Source organism: Oryzias melastigma, linkage group LG1 (genome assembly GCF_002922805.2).
Source record: "Oryzias melastigma strain HK-1 linkage group LG1, ASM292280v2, whole genome shotgun sequence".
Lineage (NCBI taxonomy): Eukaryota > Metazoa > Chordata > Actinopteri > Beloniformes > Adrianichthyidae > Oryzias > Oryzias melastigma.
In genome coordinates, this window is record NC_050512.1 from 15,608,903 (window position 1) to 15,626,016 (window position 17,114).

The window sequence follows — 17,114 nt, forward strand, 5'->3', positions numbered from 1 at the left end:
TTGGTCTGTTGTGGTTCTTCTTCTTGGCGGGTCCTGAAGTAACGCCATGCCATAAATCTGGTTCAGAGTGTCTGTGTTTTCCTTAACCATCTGTCTGCCTGAGTAAACTTGTAGTTTGGAATCTTACCAACATCAGCCTTCTATTGTCATTGTGTTTGCCCAAATCTTCCCCCTACTGAGCTCAAAGTTGCCATGTTGGCATTCCCCCCAAAAATGGTAAAAATGTGCCAAGAATTCTTCATTGAGGTTCAAGGCATTTGTTTAAGTGTCTAGAAACTGCATACTCAATGTATGCAATGTCAGGTCTGTCTTTACCCAATACTAGTGCATGTACTCACAGTTGGAAAAGGCTTGCAGCGAAATGTCAAAGTGGTGCAAATCTTACTCCAGGCTTTTTCTTTACAGCTCTATTTCGATACATGGAAGACTTGATGTCATATAATTCCATCACAATTATTAATTTTAGTATGTCTTCTACATGATCAATTTTCAAACAGTTTGCACTTCAGTTTTTTGAAAAGGATGCTACCCATACGTGACTACCTAATCCTAGTCCATGATTGGTCACACTTCAATTGATTTAATTTCAACGGGTGTTCAGTTACGCGTGTTTTGTACAAAGAGTCCAAAAATTGACTTAAATATTTGCCCAGTGATGCACAAAAGTGGGATTTTGGAACGTTGAAACCTGAAACATGCAGATGACTGCATTTACATAGACTTTTCATTGGAAGTGGTTGCTTAAACGTGCATTTCCAAGCCCGGTGTGAATGTAGCATGAAAGTACTAAACGTGCATTCAGCCGGTAATGTTCACACCAAATGAGCAGGGAGCCGCAGGAAGGGAATTATTCTTGTTTTGTTTTGGTTTTTTTACAGTTTATTAGTGCTTGTCCACCACCTACTCAAAGTCAAAGTAGTGCAAACTCCACAAATCTTGCTCCAGGCCTTTTCTTTTACAGCTCTATTCCTATAAAGGGCCTTTGTTAGATTTGGTGTAATTTAATTTTGCCCCGGCACAAACCTCAATTATTCATTTCTCTGTCCATCATGATTACAACGGTTGGAACTCCCATTTTTTGAAAAGGACACTACCCACACGTCAATACCAAATCTGAGTCCCTCATTGGTCAGTTTAGCGTTTTTGTGATTTTTAGCAGTCAAGAAGTTCAACTGGTTGAACTTTGAGAGTACGATCAATGAATGATTTTTTACATGGAGTCCTTGCGACTCATCTTAAAACTTGCGAGAGTTCTGGACACGAAAAACTTGCGAGAGTTCTGGACACGGAAGCCTGAAATTTGGGTTGACATGCATTTACATAGACTTTTCATTGAAAGTGGCCGCATGAACACAAGTTGACACGGCCGGTGTGAACCCTTGACTGTCAATTTGTGGAAGTGATGCGCATATGCTAAGCATCACTTTTTAGAAAAAAAAGAAAAGAAAAGCTTAAGACTTTGTGATTTTTTTGGGAAACTTTAAGTTTGCTTTTTCATCAGTTTTTCCCTCCCAAAACAGTTTATCAGACGTTGTGGACAGCTTCCTAATGATCCGTGAAGATCTTTACGGGCTCTTTCTTCTCACTGCTTCACATGAAAAGCTATATGGAAGTCTGTCAGTTGATCTTTAAGAACATTAGCTGGACTCAGAGCGATGAAAGCACTCTTTATGCAAAAGTGATGAGAGATGAATAGAAATCTTGCTCTGCGTTTTTGAATTCTTGCCCTCTTCCCTTGTTCAAAGTGGCTGGCAGCCCCCTGCTTCTACTGTTTCTGCAAGCTGCCTCTCCTCTGACCAGGCTTCTTATCAGCCTCTCTATCTTCAGGAACTAGAAACATCCCTTTATGAACGCATCCTTCTGTGTGAGCCCACGCCTCATTCTTCAGCTTTATCCTGAAGCCTCTTGAGTGGAGATCAGAGAGAGCTGTCCAGTTGAACAAGGGAAGAGGAGGAGTTGACAGAGCGAGGGACTGGACAGAAAATGCTCACCTGCATTTAAACTCTTTCCACAGTAGTAAATATGTGGTGTTCCCATGGTGCAGTTTACTAATTAATCTCTGATTGTGTTTTTGGATGTAACTGGTCCATATTCAAACACCTTTAAAATACTAGTAGCAGTAGTAGTAGTAGCAGGATGTTTGCTTTAACTTTCGTCTTCCTCCCACAGAACCATCGTTATACTTTGGGGAGACTGAGTATACGGTAGATGAGAGTTCAGGTTACGTGGAGGTAAAAGTCTGGAGGACAGGCACTGACCTGTCCAAGACTGCTACAGTCACCGTCCGCTCCAGGAAGAGCGATCCTCTTTCTGCAGAAGGTAAAAAAACTGTCACTACCCTTCAGTGGTTAAAGACTCACTGCATTAAACTCCAGTGACTTTGTGCCTCGTTTGTTCGACAGCTGGACTCGACTATGTCGGTATTAGTCGCAACCTGGACTTTGCTCCAGGAGTGACAATGCAGACATTTCGAGTGACCATCCTAGATGACCTGGGTCAGCCGGAGCTGGAGGGGCCTGAGTTTTTTGATCTGGTGTTGAGGATGCCCATGAATGCTGTGTTGGGGGAACCGAGCAAAACAACCATTACCATCAACGATACAGTCACAGATTGTAAGCAAAATAATGTGTGCAACAATAGGTGAACCTTTTGAAGACCGTTTTGTATTATGGGTTATTTTTAATTGTCAGTGCCAAAGGTTCAATTTAAAGAAGGAAGCTACAAGGTGGATGAGTCGGAGGGGGAAGTGAGAGCCATGGTGTACCGCAGTGGAGACATTAGCCTCACATCCACGGTGCGTTGCTACACCCGGCAGGGCTCTGCTCAGGTCATGATGGATTACACGGAAAGGCCAAACACTGACGCATCGCTCCTTACTTTCCTGCCAGGTGAGACAATATTTAGCTCTCTTTCTGCTTCTCAGTACCTCTGACCTCTTCACGTCTGTTCAGTTTTCTCCCCATTTTTTCATCCTCAGGTGAGTCGGAGAAGTTCTGTGTGGTGAGGCTGATGGACGACTCCATCCACGAGGAGGACGAGGAGTTTCGTTTGGTGCTGGGAAATCCCAAGAGCACGTCTCCCTTTGGAGCTGCGGTCGGGGAGCAGAAGGAAGCGCTGGTCACTGTCACGGATAACAAAGACAGTATGTACTAATAAAATGCAAAGAAAATCTTGGAAAGTTGTTACTTTTACACTGTTTATTTATTCTCTCCTTCAGAGCCCATCATCAAGTTTTCTGAGATTAAGTACAGTGTGCGTGAACCTTTAGTGAAGGGAGATGTTGCAACAGTGAAGATTCCTATTCTGCGTTTCGGAGACACCTCAAAGGTTTCAGTGGTTAGGGTGCACACAAAGGATGGCTCTGCCACCTCTGGAGAGGACTACAACCCGCTCTCAGAAGGTAAGGGAACCTAGATGGAGCTTGTACTGCATTTTGGAGAATGCTCACAATGCTCTCTGTGTTTAAGATGTGGAATTCAAGGAGGGCGACAGGGAACATTTTGTGGAAATTGAGATCCTGTATGACGGACAGAGAGAGATGAGAGAAGCCTTCACTGTCCACATGAAGCCTGATGACAACATGGTGGCAGAAATACAGGTGGGTTTAAAAAAAAAATAAGCTGCTGGAGTCCAGTCTGTGTGGAGTGTAGCTCTGCAGGTTTACACATATGAACACGCGGCCTGTCATGTCATGTCAGCCTGTGTTAAAATAGGCCGGCAGCAGCTGGCAATGCTGTCAGCACACCCGCAGCTCAGTCTTATAAAAAGCTTTTCCCTCTGGAATGAGATGCGGAGCAAAAAAGACCATCCTATAAACAGAACCGTGACATTCTACCATACATCAGCTACAAACGCTCACGTTACACAGAGAAGTCATCTCCTCCTGTATTGTTTTGCTCCAAATTAGACCTTAATTAAACTGTGAAATTCCAATGGATGTGGATACACAGCAACAAATAAAAGAAAATGGCATTTTTGTATTAATACCATCAAACTTATGCTGTAACAAACTTAGGTAAACGAGACAAGAAATGCTATTGCAGTTCCATGCAGCATCACAATCTTGGAGTTTTCTCCAGTCTGAAACACCCTAAAATGGTGAATTTCATTTATATAAATGCTGCAAGACGACATGAGTAAGCAGTGATTGGTCCAAATTGATCTGAGTCATGGTTTCCATGACAACCACTCACTAATCAGGAGTGAACTTGTTGGAAGTCCACACCTTATCACTTAAAAGCAAGCTCAGGAGAATCAGTCAATCAAATGTTTCAAACATTTGACATGTGACCACTTATTTTTATTGAGGCGTCTGATTGGACAGTTGATAACGAATAACTTTCCCTGCAGATAAATTAAATTGAAGAAAAATTAGGATTTTAAAGAGCATGCTGTTGGTTATTCTGACAAATATAATAACTGAGTAAAAGCAGTTTTTTCTTTTGGCTTCTTGGAACCAGCAGGTACTTCCTATTTGTAAAGTAAAGGGGGAGGAGTCACTCAGTCCAGTTCTTATATATAGTTAATGGTTGATGCTTTTAGGTTATTTTTAAATGGTTCAAAACTAATTCATTAACTAGAACAAAATGATCCAAGGATACATAGAAACTGGAAGTTCAAGTTTGCACATATAGGACCAGATACTGACGTCTTCCCTCTTCTTCCTAGATGAATAAGGCCATTGTGTACATTGAAGAGATGGACAGTGTGGCAGACGTCACCTTCCCGGCAGTTCCTCAGGTTGTGTCCCTGCTTATGTATGATGACACAGGCAGAACCAGAGACAGGCCCCACCCACCCAATGGATACCCAGTTGTGTGTGTGACGGTGGGTGCAGCAGTGCCGCTTTTTTCTGGAACTTTGATATTAAACAGTTTAAGATTTAATTTATTTTTCTTCAGGCGTGCAACCCAAAGTACCACGACTTTGACAAAACCGGTTCCATCTGCTCTGCGGAGAACATCAATGACACTTTGACCCAGTACCGCTGGCTGGTGAGCGCTCCTACTGGACCAGATGGAGTGACAAGCCCCATGAGGGAGGTGGACACCAACACCTTCTTCACCAACACAAAGTCAATCACCCTGGATTCAATCTACTTCCAAGCTGGCTCCAGAGTTCAGTGTGCAGCGAGAGCTTTTAACACCAACGGAGATGCTGGCCTGGAGCTCTCTAGCTCCATCACCATCATCAGCACTGAGGAAGGTGCGCTGAGGAATAGCAGACTACCTCACATTTGTAGTAGTACTATTGGGGTTGCTGATCTGACCTGCTTTCAGGTATGTGCCAGCCCCGCATCCCAGGAACTGTTGGAGCAGAACCCTTCTCTGCTAAGATCCGCTACACAGGCCCGGATGACCCAGACTTCCCCAATCTCATCAAACTGAATGTCAACATGCCTCACATGGATGGTTGGCGTCACATTTGTTGCCACTTTTAAACATCTGTACATCCTCATTTAATGTCATTTTTTCACATTTTCCTTTGTCCCACCAGGAATGCTGCCAGTGATCTCCACCAGACCTCTCTCCAACTTTGAGCTCACCCTGAGCCCAGATGGGACTCGAGTGGGCAACCACCGTTGCTCCAACCTGCTGGACTTCAACGAGATCCAAACCAGCCACGGCTTCATCACAGACGCAACGAAGAACCCTGAAATTATCGGCGAGACTTCGCCTTACCAGTACAACACCATAATGCGTTCAGCCAATTCCCTACGCTTCTACAGAAATCTGAACTTGGAGGCCTGCCTCTGGGAATTCACCAGCTACTACGACATGTCCGAACTGCTGAATGACTGTGGAGGTTCGATAGGCACCGACGGACAGGTATGTGCAAACAGTGCATAGCTTTATTAACCTATTTTTCAGCATCTTCAAAAGGGGTTTTTACAAGGGGTCTTGGGAAAAATCAATTTGACGATATATATCATGATAATTCATTTGGTGATACTTGCATCGATGTCTTAAATCCAGACAATATTGACTGTTCCATTCAAATATATCTGAATTTACCAAAAGAAAATCAGCAGGAATTTGAGTAAAAGCAACTTGTATATGAAATTGTTAAACCTTTATTTATACAGGTAGGTTGATTGAGAACAATTTCTCATTTACAACGACGAACTGAATGCGCATCAGTGATACAGAACAGCAGAACAGGGCAATAAGTTACATTCAGATAAAAACATGACAACTTCTCACATCAGCTATTTAAATTTATACAATTTAAAGTCTACAGCAGGCACCAAGTTAATTATTACAATAAAAATACAGAAGGAAAACCATTTAAAAAAATGTTAAAGTTAAAGAAAAATACAGTTGCAGTATCAATAAATGATTAATAAATACAATGAATTTTTAACACTTTATTAACATAAGAAGTGCATGCATATATACACTTTAAAGAAATTTGTTGAAAAAAATTCAGGTATAGGGATATATTGTGATAAGTATAGTATCGTCAGACACGTATCGCGATATCGCATTGCCAGACTATTGCCTATTGACTATTGCCAATGCACACCCCTAGTTTTTATCTCTTTTTTTCAGGTGCTGAACTTGGTCCAGTCCTATGTCACTTTGCGGGTTCCTTTATTTGTGTCCTACGTCTTCCACTCTCCGGTGGCAGTCGGAGGCTGGCAGCACTTTGATTTGCAATCAGAGCTTAAGCTCACCTTTGTGTACGACACTGCTATTCTGTGGCAGGACGGCATTGGCAGTCCACCTGAGGCAGAGCTCCAAGGTATGTTCCTAGCTTTTTTGTGAACATTCTCACAGAAGGAAAGCCAGTGTGAAGTTGTAAAATTGTGTTTTGCTTTCACAGGGGCCATGTATCCCACCAGCATGCGCATAAACGAAGAGGGCCGCCTTGTGGTCAACTTCAAGACCGAGGCCCGCTTCAGGGGACAGTTTGTTATGTCTCATCCAGGTATGAGAACGGCGCCGGCGTGCACATATGCATACCATAAACAGGTCTTGTGGGGTCATTATAGATAGGCAGCTGCCTATTGGATTACTCAACGTCCCACATCCTCTATTCATCTATTTCTGGAGTTCCGCCTCAGGAGGTCTTCCTGTGCAAAAGTGGCAGAGGTCATTTCAACAAATGTCAAAATGATTACAGAGCATTTACAGTTAGACAAGTGGCACAAGCAGCCTCTAAAAATACTTGAAAATGAAGGAAAAGCAGCTGTAAAAGTTTATGACTCCGTCCTTTCAGGAACCAGTGTGTCGTCTGTGGTGATGTGTGCCGACCATCCCGGCCTGACGTTTACACTCAACTTGGTCCGGACTGAGCCCACATATAACCAGCCCATGCAGCAGTGGAACTTTGTCTCTGATTTTGCTGTGAGTCACAAAGAATGAAGTGACAAAGGAGTTTTACCTAAAACTATTTGAGGATTGTGTTGTCTGCCGTTTAGGTGCGGGACTACTCCGGGACTTACACTGTAAAAATGGTCCCCTGCATTGCGTCTCCCAGTGGCGAGTTCAGCATTCCTCCTGTTTGCCACCCAAGAGAGCCCCTTACCTTTGACATTGACATTCGCTTCCAGCAGGTTTGATGACTATTTCAAATCAGATTCAACAAAAGTTGGCCTTACTTGTATCTACTAGGCGTGTGATCCATTTTCTTTAGGTGAGTGATCCAGTGGCAGCAGAGTTCAGTCTGAACACTCAGATGTTCCTGCTGTCCAAGAAGGAACTCTGGCTGTCTGATGGCTCCATGGGTTTTGGAGAAGGGACTGACGCCGCTTTCTCAGAGGGTAATGCACCACTGTCATCTAGTGGTTGCAAGTAAGTTGAGGTGGTGTGCAGTTCTCTCTTAACCTGTTCTGTTATTTTCCCAGGTTCCATGATTTATGGTCGTGTGATGGTAGATCCCGTCCAGAACCTGGGTGACTCCTTCTCCTGCAGTATTGAAAAAGTGTTTCTCTGTACTGGAGCAGATGGATATGTCCCCAAATATAATCCTACAAACTGGGAGTATGGTTGCCTGGCAGATGCTCCTTCACTGCTTTACAGATTCAAGATTTTGGTAAAAAATGGGGAGAAATAAGAAGAATGGGGAAGAAAATATGGATTTTTGTGTAACTGTTGTTGTTTTACAGGACAAAGCTCAACCTGAAACTCAAGCCTCATCTTTTGGAGATGTTTCCTTCAAGGCCACGTTGGCTCAGGACACTCCCGGAGCTCTGCCTCTGATCAGGCAGCCGGGCTCAGACGGGTTTTCTCTGTCCTCATCACCTCTCTTCCAGGTCAGAGACACTTTAAATGTCATACATCTACACATGGATCATAACACATTGGGCTGTTTTTTTTTAAGGTTGCTGCTGGTCGAGAATGGTTCATCCACGCCATTTACACGGTTCGCTCCAGAGAAAACGCCAACCGCAACATTGGCAAGCGCAGCGTGGAATATCTCCATCACAGCGTCTCCACGTTTGAGGGCCCCAACACTCGCCACCGCCGTGCAGCCTCCGCGTTCTCCGGGCCGGCTCTGGCCCAGGACATCGGCGTCGAAAACAGTCGGGGTACCAACATCCAGCACATCGCTTTGGATCGAACCGACCGCATGGTGATCAGCCAGCGGCAGCCCTGGTCTCCCAATCAAAACGCGGTCCTGGAGCGGCCACTGTTGGAGAGTTCAGGCAGGCAGCCTGATACGTCCTTCCTGCCCATGCTGGTGGGGATTGGGGGTATGATTCTACTCATCTGCCTCATTGCTACCATAGTCATTCTGCTGCTGTTGCGGCGTAAGAGGAAGGAGAAAGAAAAGCACTTCCCTCCTTACACCACCTCGTCTTCTTCGGCCTATGCTGGATACAAACGTGGCCTGGCAGGTATGTGGAGCAGCTCAGACAGCTCTGAGGTCTGAAAGAGGACCCCACCCCAAAACTCCATCTCCTTTAAGGACTATAATAGTCTCCTCCAAGTGTGCCTTAGACCCCTAACCTGTGTTGCACTAAATGGAGCGCCGTGCAGCCTGTGGACGGCACACGTCAGTGCCTGCAGACAGAATGTAACAGTTCTCTTCCTTTGATGCAGCCATATTGGATTCATGGAAAACCCCAAAATATTACAGATCTCTTATTGGCTGAAAGTTGTCAAATGTTGCATCTGTTTACAAAAGCATGCAGTAAATGAAGCGATTTCACAAATGTTTTGCAAATTTGTTCAAGAAGAAAAATATTTTCTATTTTTTTTAGATTGCTTGTTTGTCATAAGAGAAGATTAGGGTGAACTGAATGTTAAATGAAAGTTACCAGGTTGATCATGACAAATAAGATTTTCAGATATACTTTCATTTAAATGTTGCAGGAATTTGATGCAAATTTTAACTGAATACGTGTCACGGCAAGACTGAGAGTGATAGATAATAATTCACCCTGATGAAACTTGAAAAATATACATGTACAATCTGCCAAATGATTTTTAGGTGCTTCAAAACATCCGTACTGTAACAGTCAAATATAAACTATTTTGTGAGTGAGGCTCCTGTGTAGCAGATGGATCATTTTCCTATCTTTTAGAAAAAAAGAAATGTTTATTTGTGACGCTCACATTGACATTTTCTACTTTACACGGGAAGATGACAAAACATGTTTTTTTAAAACAAGGGTACATGTTGTTTCAAGCAATGTAATGCAGTACAACCAATTATAAATACATTTTTTTCTGTTAACTACAAGTAAAAAAAAAAAAAAGAAAAAAAAAACTAACAAAACTAAAACAGCTCAGCTGCAAGTGTTTAGGTAGGAGACAAAAAGGCAGGCCCATAGAAGAACACTTTCTACTGATCTATTTGGGACTTTACACAGTAGATAATCATTGCTTCCAAAATGAACAGATACTAGGACTAATGATACTGTAGCTGACTGCTGCTTTAAAAAAAAAAAAAAAAAAAATGACTGCACATTATAAAACAGCTTTACAATTTAAGTTTTTTCCTGCGCCCCCGACCGTCAGATGTCCCCTCTGCCTTTCGTTTTTGTGCCTAAAAGAGAAGAAAAAGAACATTTACAATCTGCTACATCAAGTTTCAAACATTAAACGTCAGAGTCTCTTTACTCCTGCTTGTGTAAACAGTATTTAAGTTTGATGGAACCGTGAGACTAAAAGCATTTCTGTAAGTTTGTGTTGAAACTTTTATATTACACGGGCACAAACACTGCCCAACCGTGAACCAAGAGTCTGCATTTCTGTCGGATGGATCTGTAACTTACCGAACCGGTCTTTGGTCCCCGCTTCTTCTTCTCTGCCTTCTCCCTCTCCTCCAGCTCCATGTTCTCTCTTTCTATCAGTGTGATCAGAGTGTTGCATCGCCTTTGGAGCTCCTGCATAAAAGACATGACACACATGTAAAGTTTAGCTAAAAGTTATAAATAGTTGTGAAAGTAAAGTAAAAGAAGTACTGAAAAAATTCACCATGGCGGTCCTGGATTTGAGGAACCAGTCGAAACGGAACTGAGGCGAGTTGCGGATGCACTGACGGAGCTCATCGTACACGCTCTCCTTGTCGAAGCCCAGCTTGTGAAGCATACAGATGAGGAAGCGGTCCTCCTCCTCTGTGTAGTTCTTGCCTTTGTTGGTGCCGTAGGAGATTCTGAGCTGATGGAAGGGAGCCTTGTAGCGCCCGATCTAAACAGAGATAAATGAATGAAAAAAAACACAGAAGACCTTCTGATCAGACAGACTCAATAATAATCTAAATGAGATCAAACTAAAAAAAACAACAGCTTCTACCTTTGAATCTAGAGCCTTCTTGATGCTGATCCGCCTCTGAATCCGAGCTTCTCCTCTTTCTATCTGAGCCATGATCTTTTCAATATCCTGCAGCTCATTGCATCGCTCCCAGAATACAGCTGGAGAAAAAAAAACAAACAATTCAGACCAAAAAAAAAAAAAACATAATCAAGTCAGACTAGACCCTCTGCAGAAAGGACATGCATTCTGTACCTGAATACTCCATCACTTCCTCTGGAGATTTCCCCTCCACTTCCCTGGCAATGTTCTCAATATCATCCCTTCCCCACTTCTCATTGGCTTTGATGAACTGGTTGAAGTCACGTTTGTTCCAAATTGTAAATCCCTGCAGGTAAATTTGTAGTTAATGAAAGTACAAGCAGAATGACGACCAAAAAACAAAAAAACAAACAAAAAAAAAAACAGTCAGGATATGGAATTGGCATATATGTATGACCTGCTGCAGAAGGTTCTCTTTCTCCTCCAGCTCTTCCTCAGACAGAGCTTCAGCCTCGTCGATCTTGGCCTGTTCCTCTTTCTGGACCTGAGCGGAGTTGGGCAGATCCGGGTTGCGTGGAACCTGAATAGGAATGCCACTGCATTAACTTGGAGAAACTCTAAACACAGAAATGTACGTGTGTGACGCGGCGTACCTTATATCCTATTGTCTTTCTGTAGTACAAAATTTCTTTCTCTAAAAGCTCAAAGAGGCGTGGAGGGAAGAACTGAAAGTCCTGGACATTTGGTTGCTTGGGGGGCCGAGGAGCCTGGAAAAGACAAACAAACTCTTAAGAATTTACCTGCGCTGGAACGCCCATCTTAACTGTCCTTTAAGCATAACCTGGTCCTAACCTTTGGAGCCTTGGGCTCACTGACTCGAAGAGCCTCTCTGAAATAGGCATCCACAGCATAGTTGGCTTTCCGCTCTCTCTTCGGGGGTTCAATCCAGTTGGTGATGACCTGAGATAAAAGTTGGACGTGAGACAAAACGACCTTCTAAGAAGTATTGAAGCCAAACAAACCCTTCACCTTCTTCTTCTCTCTGTAGTCCTCCCCTTCAAACGTGTACACACTGCTGTTCTCTGTGTCCATAGTGAAGTTTCTCAGAGAGCTCTCCCCCAGAGAAGAAAGTTTCTCCTTCATCTCCATAGTCTACAAGGAAACAACATGTGAAGCATAAATGGAAAGACGTTTTTTAGGAAACAAATAACAGAAAACGTGCTTCTAAACTCGCCTTCCTTTCACCACGCTCCAGAATTGCATCGATGTCATCATCTGTGATCTCGCTGTCTTTGGAAGCAAACACGTGCGTGGCGCCGTGGCGGATGATGGACAGCATCTCATCCTTCCCCAGTTTGTTAGCACTGGGATCTACAAGTCTTCCTATTGGATTAAAACATAAAAAAAAGAGGGTAAGGATTTTTCTCACATTGAAAGTAAGCTTTAGTGTGGAGGAACTTACCTTGCTGGATGACGATAGAGTCCAAGCGCAGCTTCATCTCAGCCCTCTCCACAATCCTCTCCTCCACAGTGTTTTCAGTGATGAAACGGAAAACACGCACCTGCTTCTGCTGCCCAATCCTGTGAGCTCGGTCCTAAAATGAAACAAAAACGTTTTTTTCGCAAGAGACTCACCTACGTCTTAATTTTTAAGACCGAAGGGTGAAAATGCACTCACCATAGCCTGCAGGTCAACCTGAGGGTTCCAGTCAGAGTCGTATAGAATGACCACATCGGCTGTTGCCAGGTTTATACCCAGCCCTCCAGCTCTGGTACTCAGCATGAAGATGAACTTGGTACTGTTGGGTTCATTGTACGCATTGATGGAAATCTGCAAACAAATATGTTTTATTGCGAGTCAGCTTTAATCCACCAACACGGATCTGAAGCCACATTCACAGGGCTGCTGCTCACCTGCCGCTCCTCATGTGGAGTCTGTCCGTCAAGACGACAGTATTCATAGTTCCTCCACATGCAGTAGTCCTCCAAGATGTCCAGCACCCTGGTCATCTGACTGAAGATAAGCACACGAGAACCTACGCAACAAACGACAAGAAAACTTGATTTATATCCAATATTTCTGTCAGGTAAGATTTGATCAGAAACACATTTTTATTTCCAATAATCTCAATATATGTGTAGGTAGGACGGTATGCTCACCTTGCACTTTCACCTTGGGCAGCAGCTTGTCTAGCACCACCATTTTACCACTGTTCACCACCAGGTGGAGGTCTGTGGTGTACGGTGGGCCTGGCTCCGCCCCGTCAAACAGGTAGGGGTGATTGCAGCACTTCCTCAGCTGCATGAGGACGTTCAACAAGCGCATCTTGTCCATTTTTCCAGCAGAGTTCAGGATGTCTATGTCCTTCATGAGAATCTTTGTGTACCTGATGAAGTGTTGGATATAAACCCCCAAAATGAAAAACAAAAAATCCAACAGTAAAAGGGCTAATTTAAGCTATGAAAACTTACCATTCTCTCTGCATTTTACTTAGGCCCACATAAATCTTGACCTCTTTTTTGGGAAGCAGAGTCTTCTCTACGTCTGCTTTGATACGACGCAGCAAAAAGGGTCTCAACACCTACACAACCACAAAACAATCCTTAAAAATTGATCGCTTTCTAATAAAATCATGACCAAAATGGATCAGTACGTACAGTGTGAAGACGTTCAACCAGCTTTTGGTCACCCAAGCAGTTGTTTGTGTCAAACCAGGAATCAAAGTCCTGAGAAACAGAAATCAAATGTGTCAGAATGTTTTCATGAATAAGTTAATAACAGTCTCTGCAAGCCTTCGTTTCACCTCTGATGAATTAAAGACGTCTGGAAGCAGGAAGTTGAGCAGAGCCCACAGTTCATGGAGGTTATTTTGAAGAGGAGTGCCAGTCAAAAGCAGTCGGTTGGTGGTTTTAAACTCGCGCACGATTTCCGATAGCTAAAAACACAAAAACAACTTAATGTGAGTGAGATCATCTACAATCAAATAGAAATGACTAGCAAAAAAAATCATCTCCAATCTCCAAAGGCATCAGACCTTTGACTTCTCATTCTTGATCCTGTGAGCTTCGTCGATGACCAGGTACCTCCAGTTGAACTTCTTGAAAACCGCCTTTTCAATGATGAGCATTTCGTAGGACGTGACACAGACGTCCCACTCTCCTGGCAGCAGCACATCTCTGATCAGAGCTGTCTGCAATCACAAAAAGATCTTTAAAATAAAATAAAAAATTAAAAAAAAAAAACTTCCCTATATTTGATTGCACAATCTTGATAATTAAACTCAAGTTTGTAAACTAACCCAGAAGTGCAAAAAATAAGAGCTCAAACAGTGGATTAGTTTGCTGTTTGAACAGTTTTGACGCAGCTTACTCGCTCGTCTCTGTTTCCAATCAGACACACTGCCCGGAGAGAAGGCACCCATCGCTTGAACTCGTTCATCCAGTTGTAGAGGGTGGACTTGGGGACCAGAACCATGTGCGGACCGGGGATGTTTCTGTAGTGCTTCATGTATCCCAGCAGGGCAATGGTCTGGAGAGTCTTTCCCAAACCCTGGGGATGAAAGCAGGACAATGAGCAGCAGAAAGGCAAAAATAAACAATTGCACTCTACTAAAATGGTTAAAAGTGGTAAACAATGTAAACAGACTCACCATTTCATCTGCAAGAATGCCGTTGATTCCGTTCTCATACAAAGAAATGAGCCAGTTAAGACCCCGGACCTGGTAGTCCCTCATTTTTCCAGCTTTTACATCTAAATACAGACACAGAAAATGTAAAACTTACAGGGATGCCCATTAGGGTTTTGTGTCTTTTAAAAGAAAACATCAAAAATCTTACATGATGGGGACTCGTCAAAGCGAGTGCAGACATTAGTGGTCTTCGTGCTCTCGTTGAGAAGTTCTTCGTCCTCCTCTTGTTCTGTGCGGCGATGGCGGTTGCTGTCAAACCATGAAAATAAAACACAATAAAGACACATTTGCCAAAGGTAAAAAATAAAATAAAAGTTTTGGATAAAATAAAAGTCTGGAGTTTTGTACTTACTCCCCAGCAGACAGCAAGTTCTGTTTCTCGTCCTTTTTGATCCGAGGACGGCCCGGTTTCATCTTCAGAGGGGAGGTGGGGGTCTTCTGTGCAGCTGGTTGAATGAAGTGAGCAAACAGCTCTGTCTGCTTCAACAGATATTCAAATCTGTTGGTCCGGTCCGTTTGCTGTATGACACAGGGAAAGTCTTTATTAACCTATCTGACAGCTTAGAAATGGAATACAGACTTCCTAATATTGATACTTACCACCTTCTCCTCATAACCTGGAGCGGAATCTTTAGTTTTGGTCGATGAGGAGGAGGATGCATCTTGTCCGTCGGGACCAGCATCTGAGGAGGACTCCTTTCCAGCATCCGAAGAGTCAGACTTTTCCTTGAAAATCAAAGGAAACAGGTCACTTATCCTGATGTTTCCAACAAATCAGGTAACATGAACAGGATTTCCTCATCCTTCAAAGGGTTATGATGATATTAACACATTTAGTTTACTTCACATCATTTCTTAAATAATCAAAAAATTATACACCAAGATATATTTTAGACTATTTTATATTTACTTTTATACTTTCAGTCACTGATCTGATACATTCTTTTGAATATCCGACATATTTGTCAACCCAAACAAACCAAAATCTTTAATCAGTTTATAACAAGTGTGAGAGGGGGGGGTGTTATTATATATTGAACATAACTTAACTTATGTAACATTAATAAAACTAAACATTTGGTAACACTGAATTGTTGCAGTTCCCCAAGATGCAATTAATACTTTCTGCCACAGAATCTGTTATACAAATAAACCCCAAAACCTGAAGCCACAAGCTAACCACCATCAACAGCCATTCAGATTTATGTAAAGAGGTTTATAAATCGGTTATTCCTACGATTTCTGACAGCTCTGCACTGGATATGCTTAAGTTATCAGTAAAGTGGTGTCAAAATAATGTTAATCAACTATTTTTTGTCAAAAGTTGGTTTCTTTGGGAACTCGTATCTCCAGAGCTTTGGATAAATGAAGCGGATAAAGGATCCTGCAGAGTAGATTTGAGTATATAGTTACTACTTGTAATATGCACGAGTTGCACCATCCTTTCATTTGGTTCAAAGCAAAAATAAGTGCGAGGAAGCATCGCTCCCTCACGAAGATCATTGCAGCCATTGCTGCGTAGCTCCTCTGAAAACAAAGGGACGGATGGGACAGTGATGGGGCGCTTTACTTAAATTGTCCTCACCAAATCTATACAAATCAACCATAAACCTCCAACCCAACTCTACACACATTACTCTAAATATAACGATAACTTAAACATATCTATATATTAAAGTCGCAGTGTAGCGATCGAAGACTAGCGACGCTAAACTAGCAGCTCTCCTCGCGCTGTGATGTTAGCTCCAGTTTCAAGAGGAAGACGCCGCTTTAGCTAGTTAGCCGCCGTGGCTAACTAGGTCAAAGAGCCCACATAATAGCTGACAAATACATGTTTACACATTCTGAGGTGGAATGTCTTATTTGTGTGTACTAAGCTCAACAGTCTAAGGAGACACTGACGTATCTTTAAGAACTAACAACGCCCGAAAATCCGTCTTACCTCTTCGGCTCCCCCGGCTTCTTCAAGTTCAGTATTCTCTTCCCGCGGCTCCACGCAGGTAATACTTTCGGACATTTTTGGTAAAATTATCCTCTTGACTCAAAACTACCGGCAAATACAATATGTCCTGTGTGATGATAGCCAATCGCCGTTAACGAATTACTGAACTTGATGGGAGCAAAAACCCCAAAATATAGTTGTTGATAATGAAAGACGCTACGGTTAGTCGGGCACGTTAGCTAGCACCCGCGCCTCTCACAGCGCCAACCGGTATCCGTAATTTATCGCGAGATTGTATATCAACGCTGCCTTTGCGTTTAATGGAAATGCTAGTACTGTGGTTTACATACGGTTTATAGTAGACCTGTTTTTAATAAAGAGACAACTGTTTCTGAAATTAACTAATTTCTAATTCATTTGTATTTATGTATCTATATTTTAATACGTTTAATAGCTTTAATTATAAATAACATGGGGGGAATGGAGGAGAATCTAGAGGGACTCAAGTAAGACGATGAAGCACATTGAATCTGTACATCTTTGCTTTCATTTATTCTTGTAATATAAAAATGAACTGTGTGTCATTTTTTTTTTTGAATAATACAAACATTTTAAGAAATGTTTTTTAGACCCTATAAAGTAGAGATGGACTGTGGAATGCACGTGAACGCAACAGATCAACTATGATTTTTAATTGATACCCTTTTTAAAAAACTTGTTTTTTAATTTACTGATTTA

The 17,114-nt window shown here is 42.5% G+C and overlaps 2 protein-coding genes across 2 annotated transcripts in view; one reads left to right on the forward strand and one right to left on the reverse strand.

Annotated features, from left to right (window-relative positions):
- Positions 1 to 9,907, forward strand: part of frem3 (Fras1 related extracellular matrix 3) — a 28,945-nt gene extending 19,038 nt beyond the window's left edge. The window contains exons 7-24 of the mRNA XM_024259686.2: positions 2,170 to 2,319; positions 2,403 to 2,612; positions 2,691 to 2,888; positions 2,978 to 3,142; positions 3,218 to 3,400; positions 3,468 to 3,598; positions 4,669 to 4,827; positions 4,902 to 5,205; positions 5,280 to 5,411; positions 5,497 to 5,828; positions 6,552 to 6,744; positions 6,826 to 6,930; positions 7,222 to 7,349; positions 7,424 to 7,558; positions 7,639 to 7,765; positions 7,850 to 8,037; positions 8,111 to 8,257; positions 8,326 to 9,907. Of these exons, the coding sequence (XP_024115454.1) occupies positions 2,170 to 2,319; positions 2,403 to 2,612; positions 2,691 to 2,888; positions 2,978 to 3,142; positions 3,218 to 3,400; positions 3,468 to 3,598; positions 4,669 to 4,827; positions 4,902 to 5,205; positions 5,280 to 5,411; positions 5,497 to 5,828; positions 6,552 to 6,744; positions 6,826 to 6,930; positions 7,222 to 7,349; positions 7,424 to 7,558; positions 7,639 to 7,765; positions 7,850 to 8,037; positions 8,111 to 8,257; positions 8,326 to 8,877 (3,539 nt within the window). The 3' untranslated portion in view covers positions 8,878 to 9,907. The remainder of the gene's footprint in view (positions 1 to 2,169; positions 2,320 to 2,402; positions 2,613 to 2,690; positions 2,889 to 2,977; positions 3,143 to 3,217; positions 3,401 to 3,467; positions 3,599 to 4,668; positions 4,828 to 4,901; positions 5,206 to 5,279; positions 5,412 to 5,496; positions 5,829 to 6,551; positions 6,745 to 6,825; positions 6,931 to 7,221; positions 7,350 to 7,423; positions 7,559 to 7,638; positions 7,766 to 7,849; positions 8,038 to 8,110; positions 8,258 to 8,325) is intronic.
- smarca5 (SWI/SNF related, matrix associated, actin dependent regulator of chromatin, subfamily a, member 5) lies at positions 9,527 to 16,657 on the reverse strand. Its single transcript, XM_024259687.2, has 24 exons — positions 16,377 to 16,657; positions 15,035 to 15,160; positions 14,787 to 14,953; positions 14,583 to 14,683; positions 14,396 to 14,496; positions 14,116 to 14,295; positions 13,781 to 13,936; positions 13,550 to 13,681; positions 13,404 to 13,472; positions 13,218 to 13,327; positions 12,906 to 13,132; positions 12,660 to 12,781; positions 12,424 to 12,576; positions 12,208 to 12,340; positions 11,980 to 12,128; positions 11,775 to 11,897; positions 11,598 to 11,705; positions 11,399 to 11,512; positions 11,203 to 11,325; positions 10,959 to 11,091; positions 10,746 to 10,864; positions 10,428 to 10,640; positions 10,226 to 10,336; positions 9,527 to 9,996 (listed from the first exon to the last, which is right to left on the reverse strand). The coding sequence occupies exons 1-24, from the start codon at positions 16,449 to 16,451 to the stop codon at positions 9,931 to 9,933; spliced, it is 3,111 nt and encodes a 1,036-aa protein (XP_024115455.1). The 5' UTR covers positions 16,452 to 16,657; the 3' UTR covers positions 9,527 to 9,930.
- Between the last annotated feature and the right edge of the window lie 457 nt (positions 16,658 to 17,114).